Source organism: Lagopus muta, chromosome 4, assembly GCF_023343835.1.
Source record: "Lagopus muta isolate bLagMut1 chromosome 4, bLagMut1 primary, whole genome shotgun sequence".
NCBI lineage: Eukaryota > Metazoa > Chordata > Aves > Galliformes > Phasianidae > Lagopus > Lagopus muta.
In genome coordinates this window covers 40,144,531-40,157,105 of record NC_064436.1, presented here as the reverse complement: position 1 = coordinate 40,157,105, position 12,575 = coordinate 40,144,531, and the positions used below count along the sequence as shown (strand labels likewise).

Below are 12,575 nucleotides of genomic sequence, written 5' to 3'. Positions count from 1 at the left end.
ACACCAGCTTTGCCTCCCATGAAGAAATATGCACATTAAAACTTCCATGGGTGCTTTGCAGCACAAGGCAGCATATTAAAATTAAGCAGCTAGGATTCTCTTATCCTGAACTGTATCTAGTTTAGCACCCAGATATGTGGTTTGGTGGATTTATTTGAGCTCTTAATTCTCCCTGTCCACCTTTCTGCAGGAAGTAACCGCTTTAGTAGCCCAGTTGTTTAAATAGTTTGATAATTAGTACCTTAGTTACCTTCTTGATTGCCTGGCATCTTAGCACAAATGTCATCCGTGAGCGATTCTATGTTTCGTACTCAGTCTGTGTGGACATTTTAATCTGCCTCCTCCACTACTTGTACAAACTGGGTTCAATACAAGACCTTGGGTAAAACCTTAAGCACCCCCTCATGCTTTAGTTTTTCAGTCTGTGCAACAAAAATACAAGGCCCATAGTGTAAAATCCTTTTTCCACATTTAGTTAAGTTCAGAAATGAAATGAGATTTAAAAGCTGTCTATTATACATGCAGGAAATGTTTCATATTCCTTTAAAGCAATCTCTTAAGAGTGCTCTCAAACAAGATCAAATGCCTACTGAAAAATTATCCCCAGTGCTTACTGGGCAACTGCCTACAAACAAAGGTTTTTTTCTTAGCCACTGATGTTTCAAAAAAGTTTTGTTGCCAAAGCAGCATAAGGAAAAGCTTAATCTAAAAAGAAATCATATTTGTAAGTCATAAGGGACAGAGCTGCCAAAGCTAAGAATGAAAAAAAAAACAAAAACAAAAACAGAAGAGGCCTTTTCCATTGCTTCTGCACTGCACTTCAAAAATCTAACCTAAAAAAAAATATTTTTATATTCTATTACCTGAAACTGCTGTTCACTGAAGTCTTCTGAGAAGAAAAAATATTTAACACTTAATCTTTATTTGGCACATTGTATATACAATGAATAGCCCTTGGAATTTAACACTTGGATAAACATCATTTAACTATGTGGCACTAACAATACACATCACTATTAAGGGGAATTTATGTAAAATATAACCCTACTAAGCAGCAGTGATTACCATTCAGTATCATTAAGCTAAGCCAGTTTACTGGGAGACAGTCCAATAAAAAGCAGTTGCTTTGATTTAGTATGTTGAAATTAAATATGTATACTGTAATATTGTATAATACACAGCATTTGTGTTGAAACATTTCTGCATTGTGTTATACGGTGCCTTGAAAACACAGTTTCATGAGCTAAGATGCAACAAGCATCTGCAGCAAGAAGAAGGAACAATTTATAACACAGTATTTGAGACAAAACTCCCTTACAAAACATCCATCAGGATTCCCAGTTTTCAGAAAAGCATTTGACTGTAAGTCTTACTAGCTAAACTTATTGGACTTCAATGAGCTTAACTGGCTGAGCTGGCCCAATAAGATTTGAACTTCTGGCTCTGCTACAAGAGATCATCTGTATCCAAGGCTGACTAGAAATTCTAGCTTGTCTGAATACGTAAGTCTAAGATGTGGTCATTTCAGTTTGGCAGTTTCCCTACCAACAAACCCCTACTGCTGAAGCAGCTATTCTGCCAAAAGCTAGAAAAACAAGTAAGGTGTTTTTGCTGGGTAATGTTACTTTCAGAGGGATGTGATGTAAGGTAGTGTAGCAAAGGAATATTTTAGCCAATAGAAACAGCATCTGTTCTAAGACAGTCTTCATCTTTTCCAAGCCTTCTCTAGCAGAATATAAAGCCTTCCTCAGAGTTTTGTGTACCATCTTCATTTTCTCATCAAAACTCACTCTATGAAAATGCTCCTGTCAAATTTCTTCCCCTGTAATTCGCTACCACCTAGACTTAACATCTCTGTAAACACACAACTGATTTTATGCTTACCAATCAAAATATCTTTTGTCATGAGAAATACTCCTAATTATGCTAAATGATATCTTATTTCCTGCTAATTGGATGTTAAATGTAATTCAACTATAAATGCTGAACGCTTATGTTATGCTTTTTGCTTTACTTTTTATTGCATTATATTCCCCGTCACGGAGACCAGGTTTGTATGATGCTCAGCAAAGACAGTGTGCTAAGAAATAAACTTTGAAGAAAGAATACTTTTCTTGACACCTGCTGTCATATAAGAATCGAGACTGATGGTGCTGCAAAACAAAGCAATTGAAAAAGGAGCGGCTTTATATCCAAATATTTGAAGTACTCTGTCATCCACAAGGGCTGCTCTGAAAGTAATGCCTCCTATATTATTGTCCCATAGCAGATGAATGGTGGTATGGCAGCAGAGGCTGAACCTTCCCAACCAATTCCATTACATTCTGTTGCCTTTTAACAGGTGGAGCACTCTGACTCAATGGCATCTGACATGGGAGTGCGTATGAATGCAAATGTGTGTCACTGAATTCCTCCATATGGAAAAAATGGCACCCAGTGACATTCACTGACACTTGCTGAACACTTATGGAGACCAAAGAGTGGATGTGAGCACAGTGAGGCAGTGGGTGGTGTGTTTCAGCAGCAGTGAAAGTGCCATGAAAGACAAGCTATGTTCCGGACAGCCATGCACAACAATCATACCATGAAATGAAGAGTGTCTCGATCAGCTCATCCTCATAAATTGGCTAACAGTGGTGACTATGGTGAAAAAGAAAAAAAAAAGAAAAAAAAAAAAAAAAAAAAGAAAAAAAAAAGAAAAAAAAGCATGTTGTAGCTGAGAATTTGCTCTATAAAATAGTGCTATTGTGCTCTTTGTAGCTGTTGCAGTTTTCATGGAAATAAAATGGAGGCATTACTTTTGGAGCAACTTATGGACATAACTTTTTACAAGTTATAACTCGGGCTCAATGGGACTAACAGTACATAGGAATTTGTCAATTTGTCCTTAAAGGTAAGAATATTGGCAAATGCTGGCAGTGTCACAACCTTTCTTTCTATTTCTTGTACTAATTTTACTCTGTTCTCAACTTTCATGCAGCAGTAACTGAGTGAAATCAGTAGAAATTCTGAGTGTGAGCAGCTGCTGCAGAAGGCAGTGGGAATTATGGAGATTCAGCATCCATCGCCACTCAGGTACCTGCATTTAATTTGATGGCTTTCTTTCAAAAATTTTAACTTTACATCTGTCCTGCCCTTCCTTTATTTCTTTCCTTCCTTTAAGAACATGCACTGCTTTTATTCCTTGCTACTCCTCTACTTAGTCTCATATTTTTCCATTTCTACTCCCCCTCCCTCTCTTGGTTTGAGTAGACAGATTCAATTAATTATCTCTGCATCACCAAATCCAAAGACGCTGGGTCAAGACTTAGCAGCTGCCAAACAAATACCACTTCATGTCTCCAATATGCACAGAAAACGTGCTGTTCAAGGTGCTACAGGTAGCTCAGTGCTACAGGGCAAATACTTCTAATGTTGGCCTTGATTCTGCTACTTATTAATAAGCCAACAATTAACTGGTATCATTGTTTGCTCACTCATTTTGTGTTCTCCTGCCATTGTTGCCTGCTGGCTTGTGTTCTTGCAGCTTACTTGTTAGTAATGAGTATTAAATTGGTGAGTGCTCTTACGTGAAATAACAGTATCCAAAACTTAATCCTACACGTGAGTGTCAAAATAGTGCCTATAGGTGGCTACTGTTTTATTTTAGGCTCTAATGCTGTGCAGAGGTTCACACTGTTACTTGATAACAATCCACATGAAATGACACATCTCATCTTACTCTCACTCTGCTCAAATCTGACTGCAAAACTGGAGAAGTTTATGGCCAAGTTTGCTTGAGCAAGCTGTGAAATGCTCAGGTTTTCCTCTGTACTTCAGGAAGGGAAATGAGTTAGCTTAAAATGCCTCCACAATGGGAATGAATGAAATTTATATGTAATTCTTATTTCTTAGAATAACTCTGCTAGGATAGAACATTCTACAAATTATTCTTTTCTGTGTTTGGGTGGGAGAGTAGCCAAGCTTTTACTTTCCTGGGAACAAAACGTGAAATGACCCCTGCTTAAATACTAAACAGGCATAGAACTTTTCTAAAACCACATGGCAGTTTGATGTGCTAAAAGTTCAGTGTATAGGTGCTTGTCTGACTTGGTGAAGAATGAAATAAGAGCATGTATGTTGAACTGCCCAAAATGTACAAAAAGGAAATAGAAAATATAGGTAAATTTTAAAAAAAGTAGCTTTTCCCTTGAATCAAAGGCATTAGTGGTGACATTTGAAGTATTTCAGAGAAGTGTATCTTTGTAGTATAAGTATGAATTTAGCAATTACAAAAAATTATCTCTGAATTCTCTGTGATTTTGCTGCTTGAGTACAGGAATTGTTTTGTCTTCTATGACCAGTGAAGATCAGAAAAAGTAATGTCAATTATAGGAAGAGTGTAAGTGCTAACTAACTCAACAACATATGAAAGCCAGTTAAAAAGAACAGAGCATAGTGAAGAATTTCCAACTCAGATATAACCTCTGTGTTAACATATGGTTGTGAGAACTGGAAATCCACCAAGACATAAAAAATGGGAAAGTAGATGCCTTTGGAAGCAAATGCCTACCGGAGATTTGGGACATAGGACAGCAAGTCTCATCTCCGAGGAAGGAATGTGAGAAATCAGCAATCTCTGCTGAAATCCAACATTTTCTTCAGCAGATGCTCACATCCTCCTCTGTGATGCCATCAAATAGGAACCACGAGGTTTTAGAAAACCTACTGCTGACTTGCATGAGAAAACCTGAACAGAAGGTTTAGGTAGGAGGGCTGAGCTCATGATCTTGACACCAGAAAGCTGAAACAGCAGGAAGTGATGGAAGAGATCTACTAGCAGTTGCTTGGAAAGTTTATAATGTATTTTCTCTGATGCAACATAGAGAATGTATCCAAATCAAAACAGGGCAGTATGTAGCCAAAATATGTTTTTGAGGAAAAAAAAAAAAAAAAGTACAAAGTAATTATACTCATTATGGGAGGAAAAGTGTCACGGCAAAGGAGCTGTGCAAGAAATGTTGAAATTAAAAATTTCATGAGTAATTTGACAGCTTCTTGAGTTATCAGGGATTAGCACAGTTCCTCAAATAGAAAACTGCATATCTTAGCCAATCACATCTCAAGGGGAAGTGTGTTGCTTTAAATCTTTCTCATTGCACCGTAACTTCTTCCAAAAATGAGGGCCTTCCCTTCTCATTTAAGCTCATCTCTATTGGTGTAATTCTGCTTTAGCATTTTTACATAGAAATGTGTGAACTCATAGGCTTAGATTCCAAAAAATGAAGTGTAAAAAATATTTGGAAATGTGTGTGCTTGCCTTTCTGCTTCAGTCACATGCCAGACACTTTTCGGAGCTAGGTGTTGAAGGCTGGGATTAGTGGGCATTTTCAGCCTCTTACACTGAGTGTATCAGAGCCAAAAATAACGTTCTCAGCAGATTTGGAGATTCCTCATCTGTCAAATCTGGGTTATGTATGTGTGCTCTAACCTCTTGTATCTGAAATGCAGCATGTCTGGACTAGCAACAACATTTTCTTTTTTCTTCTTTTTTTTCTTTTCTTTTTGTTATTACTGCAGTAATTGTCCCAGAAGCTTTCAAAGAAAACCTATATTTCTTTCTCATTTTCTTTTTCTCATGCAGTCCTTTTTTTTGTAGACCTCTATTTGAGGATCTCAGGATAACTATTTTTTTGATAGATGCAGTATTTATGAGATAGAGCTTAGTGAGTATACATCACTACACAGTGATATGCAGTGAAGGATATTGCCTTCTTTTGTATTTTCTTTACAATTAACCTATTGTTTCCTAAATCCAACAGTATACAGTCATGTTTTTATAGATGTGAAGTCAAAAATAAAGCATTTTCTACTTCTCACAAGTGAGAATTATATAAGATTATAAGTATAACCTTTCAAAATACTTTTATCCAGTGCAAAAGTGCTTTAGCCTTCTTCATCCCCCCGCCCCCACCTCCCCATTTTTATACAGCAACACCCCTAAATTCCTAGCTGCAATGCATGTGTTCAGAGACTATATTTTTCTGTCAACTTAGGCAGTCATTGGTTGGAAAGCATCTGAGCCAATAAAATCATAAATGGATGAAATTATATCCATTGTCTCACAGAATTTTTCCTACATAAAACAATTTAAGTTCAAGTTACTGTGTCCTTTGAGTTGTTACAATAATGCAACACATAACATTGTGCTTTTAAAATAAAACTCCTGAAACCAAATAATTGTCTCCTTTTTCCTAACAAAGATTTTTTGGTTCCAAAATAGGAAATAATTTGAACATGTAATAATCAGGTACAATTTATTATTCAAAAAGCAATAACGTTCAGTAATGAAAGCCTAATGATGCCACTAGAGACAGTATTTAATACTGCCATTTTTCTACAGTAGTTGCATTGGCAATTTCAGTTGGACAGGAAAGCAAACAGACTCCCCTGCATCATCAGCGGTACTTTCACTTCCATTTGTACGTAGGGGAAAAACATCCTTCTGTAATTGTAATTAGAACAGAAACACAAAATACCCTTTGATTTCTAAGTTGCTGGTATGATGAAAATTTAGCAAAAACATCAGACCAAATATACAGCTTTGCTAACTACATCCAAGATATGCAGGCAGACAGCCCTGGGCTGCAGACACGCTATGCTGTTTGAGTGTGGTCAGAGGGCAGGCTGATGTCCCAGGGGAGGAGTGTGCTTCTCATTCCACTGTGAACACAGGCAGATGAGGAAAGGCACTGGAATGGGCTGCCAGGGAGGTGGAGTCACCTGTTCCTGGAGGAGTTAAGAAATGCGAAGGTGTGGTACTTAGAGACGTGGTTTAGTGTGCATGGTGATGATGGTTAGTGGTTGGACTAGAGGATCTTAGTGCTCTTTCTGACCATGATGATTCTGTGAGTCTATGACACGACCATGTTTCTCTAAGAAAAATGCATTCAGAATCACACACCAGTGTTCTTTTCCCCCGATTTCCTCCTGTAATTTTTTTCTGCAGATTTTAATTCTTTTCCCTTTTTCTTTACGGACATTAAAAAGCAGCTTCAACCATAAGCTTTCCATTACTCTAGGCTACTTTGTGGATAAGAGGGAAAACAATCCCTGTTTATAGAGGTCTCAACTTATAATGGAGGGAATTCTATCATTCTAAGCACAAAATGAAATCATATTTTCAATGCACAGTTAATGTTTTTTTGTTTAAGCTGAATTGAACAAGAGGTACAGAACCTCAGAATCAAATTCACTCACAAAGTAATTTCTCCTTTTTCTTTGTCTTTTCCCATTGCTATGATAATTCTGCACTTCATACGACAGTAAACAGCCTGCTTCTGGATCAGCTAAATTCCTTCTTGACAATAACACACCAAACCATGCCCATAAATCTAAAACGTAGAGCAGACATTGGAGTCATTTGTTTAATATATAGTTTTTAAAAGTCAAGACACGGTAAGTGAATTTCATCTTCTGATTTGGTAGAAGGCAGTATTTCATTCAGTGCACCATCAAGCACCACAGCCTGCTACGGCCTGCACTTCAGAGATCTGAAGCACAGGACGTTTATCTGTTTAGAGATGATGAACGCTGGTGGATGGAGAGAGATCAAACAATTGTGTTTTCCTTTCAGAAATATGGTGGACAGAATGGCTGCAAAGTCCCTAGCTATGCCAGTTGTCTTCACTGAGAATGATGAAAGAAGTCCCCAAAATAAGGTATGTTTTCATTATTGTAAAGCATTTGCAATGTGCACTTAGCTCTTACTCCTCTGCCATCATTCCTTCTTACAGCTTATAGCCCTTAGTTTTGTCTAGTGGCTCTAGCTTGTTAAAATATGACTGGTCTCACCAGAAGCACTGAAGAAATAAATGTCCTCATAAACAGGGATAATAATCTCTCCAAACAGTGTCTCCTGAAGAAACCATCTGTGCAAGATTTTTAGACCCAGGTGTCAGATGTGAAGGGCTATACAGCCATCTCTCTAGACAAAATAGTAGCTAAAAACAATTCAGTTTGACCTGCAAATTGTTTATTGGCAGCTATCACAGATCGTTATTTGACTTAGCCTTGTGTTCTGTTGTACGTGTGCATGCACATGCCTTAATTTGTTTGGTGTGACAAATGGCAGAATAGCTCATCAGGCTAGAGAAAAGGGGTGTCATGTTCTATGGCACTACAGCCTGTCTGCTATTATCAAAAGATGGGTTGGCAAGAGTTATGGAAAAAAAAAAACACAAAAGGAAAGTAGAAGGTTACATAAAAAGAAATTAAAAGCTATAACATTCATCACAGCTTTGCCGTCTCTTTCTATGTGACACATAATATGGGATTGGAAGAAAGTGATTAGTAACCTTTTAACAATAAAAGTTCAAAGATTGCATGCAAAGCAAATAGAACCAAAACTGTTGATGTACTGCTGACAAATGAGATTTCCTTGTGTTCCTGCAGCAACCAGACTATGCTGCATGCATGCAGGCAGCAACTAAAAGTAGTGAAATAGTCTGAGGAACATTCTTACATACATGAAGCAGGTCTGCATTGAACTTGTGGGAATTAAACATTTTTATTTGCTTTGTTGAAATCACAATCTTACACTGGATTTTTGGCTGGTGTTAGATGGGAATGGGTTCCATCAGAGTAATAACATTACATTATATTTTACACACGACATATTATTTATGTTCCTAAGTCTGAATGAAGTGAATTGAACTTAAGTTACATGATTTAAGATACTATGGTGAACTCTCAATGAAAACACAGTCCTAAAAAATTTCCTTTAAATACACTCTATTTCTCACGTAGTTTATTTTTCTGTTCTTACTCCAATATGATGATTTACTGAACTATAACCAGAATGTAAATTTAATTAATATGATCATACACATGGGAATATCCTAAAGGAAAGTAGAATCATTATTTCAGAAATCTTACTATTTTTTTCCTGTTACAATTAATATATAATTTAGTATAAACAATCTGACTTCTAATCATTATTACTCACCTTCTACATTTCTTTGAAGGCTTCCTGGTGGAAACATTTCTATTTTAATGTTATCTGAAAACACACGTAATGGAACTTTCCCATATAAAACACATTCCATGTTATCTCTCTAGACATTATTTAATTCTGCCCTCAAAAGAACAGACTAGTTAGGAATCAATCATTGTGGCATTATTCCATGAACTCTGGAGACTCTGTATGTCAGTATGCAGTTTTTGGAGAAGTCTTCACAAACTTCACTTACCATGATATATAGGTATATAACCATATATGTGCATGTATATACACACACATATGCAAATATATATATCTGTGTATATACAGTCAGGAAAGGTCAGAGAATCAGACTTATTAGTCCTCTAAGTTCTGTTTTAATAGCTTATTCTCAAGATATCCAAACGTGACATGTCTGGAAGAAACTTAATAGTGGTACACTTTTGCCCCGTAGATCACTCGTTCTTCTGTTCCAGCTCATTTCAGGCAAATCAAGTTATTTAAAAAATAAAATTGATTTAAAGCATCAAAAACTTTGCTTCAAGAAAAAAAAAGACACCATTTTAAAATGACAGGATGGTTATTTGACTTCAGTCTGTTTAAACTATGTTCTCTGAAAGGGATGGAAGTCATCTCTTAAACCATTTTGTCATGTTGGCTTGCTTTGTCTTAGCTTTATGTGTTACTCCTAATATCTACGTTAGTAAACTTGTCAATGATAAAACATTTGTGATTGTTTAGCCCGAAATCTCCTTTGTGTAAGACATACAGATACATAGAGACGTACTGATACACAGACACACCTTCTGTCATATCCTCATGATATTACCATATATGCCATCTATATATATCTGATATATAGTGTGCCAAATAAGTGAATCTATGTTAGGAAGTTAGCTGAATGGATGAGAACTATTAGAAAGGACGTTCATTGGCTGCTTGGTCAAAGAAGATGGATTTTCACAATATACTGTTGGCAATATATTATTGTTGATAATAACTAGGATGTTTGGAAGAACAATTACATAATATAAGTACTCCTTGAACCCATCGATTGGATTGGTTTAAACTCCAGAAGGATTATAGCTGTATATGTAAAACTACCCAAAAGAAATGGGTCAAAATCTTAATCTGTTTATCTGATTTAGTAGCCACATGACCAGAAGAGAAAAGATTCTGGAAGGAAGAGCAAAGCCCTAGACCATGATAGAAGAGTCATCTGGCTGCAAGGAAGTGCTGGTATGTTTGCTGTACATTGGAGAAAATTATTTTGTGTCTGCTAACCTTGTGCTGTTAGAAAATTATGCAACTTTCATCAGCAAAATGATAATCTGTGTTAATTATGCTAAATACATCATCATTTTTTCATACAGTTTCCTTTTAATTAAGCTTCAGATTAAGTATTAGATTTAGAAGTATTGGAAATACCAAAACCAACAGAAAATTGGATTAAAGTATTGGTTATGCCTAATAAATAAGCCCATAACAAAAGTGATTCATCATTTTCAAAAAAGTGGGCTGATCTCTGGCTGAATCTCCCTGAAGAATAATTAAAATGAAAAAAGCACTACTATTAAATGCAAAGACTGTTGTTATCCACATGACATCTTTGATGTGATATGAATGGGACTTATGGTCTACTGTGAAAAACCTCACGAATTATTTTACACCAAGAAAGCCAAAAGGCTGTGATTTGTAGAATAACATGGAGAAGAAACAAAGATTATCAGTAGTACCTGGAGTAAGGACACACGTTTCACAGCTTTTGGGGGATAAAAACTAACCAAACTAAAAAAAAACAACCAAGCCATGCAAAAAAAACCCATTTTGTTTCATTCTTAATTTATCATTTATCTATCATTTAGATAGCCAGCCCATTTCTGCTATCTGAAACAACTGGCAATAAGAAATGTTGATGTATGAGAAATGATGAAGTATGAGGAGAAGTAACCAACTACCAAGAGGAAACAACACTCTCTTCACCAGAATTAGCAAGCAGCTCCTATATCCACTCTACTTGTCCTGTTAGGCCCATTTGTCCATCCCTGTCCTATCCTCAGTTGGGAAATCTCTTGTACTACTTCAAAATACTGGAAAAATGACTGAACAACAACTGTTTCAAATAGCAGGTATTTACTTATCACTGCCTTCATTGCCACCCAAGTGTTGCAGATAGGTGTATAAAAACAAACAAACAACAACAACAAAAACTCTGAACAACCAATCTAGCAGCCAACTGCTTGCATGAGGTTTTAGCCACAATTTATTAACTCTCTTCTTATTCACTGATACCATGGTATGATTAAAAATTGAATGGTCCACAGAACTTACTGTTTTGTGCCAGAGCTTGAAGCAGACAGTCCAAGCATCCCTCCAAGCTATCTGCTGTGCTGTCAGTGGCTGTTATCTTCAGCTTTTTCAGGGCATCACTTAGATTATCTGCTTGGTAAACACAAAGAAAAGAGAAATCAGTGTCCTTAGCCGTTTGGTAACAGCACTGAATGTAAACAGTGACTGTAAAGTAAACAAAGCTCTGTATCAGTGAAGAAGGAATTAATGTTCTGTATTCTGGGGATACAAAAAGCCAGGAGTCAAAGGGTACGCGTGAAATTAAACTTTTCAAATTTACGCATGCATTTATCCTCCTGCATCTGAGAGCAGGACGCCAGCAGGCACTTTATGAAATGCTGCTGAGCAGCAATTTAGCCATCAATATTCTCTCAGCTGAGTTGGTTTAAAGAATCGGCAGCAGTATCTCTGCTTGTATACTTCTGCATAGAAAAAAATATGATGAAATTAAGTACAGTTTGAATTTTTGCCATTAACAATGGGAAAATAATTGACAGTGCCATTTCCTGTGTGCTGTGTATGTTTCCATCTTGGCTACGCATTCACAAAGCCTCAGTGCTGAGCTTACAGCCTTTTAAGGATTATGCCATTTTCCACCGCATTGTTCTAAGTGCAAGTGCTGTTTATATGAACTGTGCTAACTCTTTAAATTTAATCCAACCATAAAAATATAAGGCATCTTCTAGAAATAAGAAACTTCTTGTGTAAATTTCAGATAATTAAATAACCCTTCCTTCTCCAGGAGAAAAGAACAACCACAAATGAACTCAAACCATGTAATGCAACTCTCAACAGCCGCCCATTTATTCTCATAGAAGTTAGGGCAGTATCGCTGCTGCCATTTTGACCATTCACTGTATTTGGGAGTGAGGCAGCAGTGTTGGCAGCTGCCGGCCGAGTCTCCTTGCTTTGCTCACCGATGACTACCCTGGTGCTGAATGGGCTACCCTTTAAAACACAAGTGCTGAAGCAGTTTCCATGCCAACTCTCTCAGTAGGCAGGAATTGTTACTCCAAACAAATAATGCTAAATAGTGTCTAGCCGCCTACCATTCCTGAGTGACTAATCAGAAAGCCTTCACCCCAGCCCTACAGAACCACAGGGAAAGCCACACTTTCCCTGCTCCTCGCTTGCCCGCATACAAGATGGTGCCAAGGAAAGGAGGCACAGCTGGAGCTTCCCTGTTGCTGCCATTATTTGCCTGTTAGGCACTGGCAGCCCACTGCAGAATCAGGATGTGCAGCAT

At 37.1% G+C, this 12,575-nt stretch overlaps 1 protein-coding gene and 1 long non-coding RNA gene across 7 annotated transcripts in view; one reads left to right on the top strand and one right to left on the bottom strand.

Annotated features, from left to right (window-relative positions):
- Positions 1 to 10,728, top strand: part of LOC125691672 (uncharacterized) — a 31,243-nt gene extending 20,515 nt beyond the window's left edge. The window contains exons 3-5 of the long non-coding RNA XR_007376199.1: positions 2,981 to 3,075; positions 7,616 to 7,700; positions 10,129 to 10,728. This is a non-coding gene — a long non-coding RNA (uncharacterized LOC125691672). The remainder of the gene's footprint in view (positions 1 to 2,980; positions 3,076 to 7,615; positions 7,701 to 10,128) is intronic.
- RAP1GDS1 (Rap1 GTPase-GDP dissociation stimulator 1) overlaps positions 1 to 12,575 on the bottom strand; it is an 86,396-nt gene that overhangs the window by 46,248 nt on the left and 27,573 nt on the right. For 4 of the 6 annotated variants that reach the window (XM_048941230.1, XM_048941228.1, XM_048941232.1 and 1 more), the window contains exon 2: positions 11,312 to 11,422. In XM_048941230.1, the coding sequence (XP_048797187.1) occupies positions 11,312 to 11,422 (111 nt within the window). The remainder of the gene's footprint in view (positions 1 to 11,311; positions 11,423 to 12,575) is intronic. The other 2 variants (XM_048941229.1, XM_048941231.1) reach the window with 1 other exon arrangement.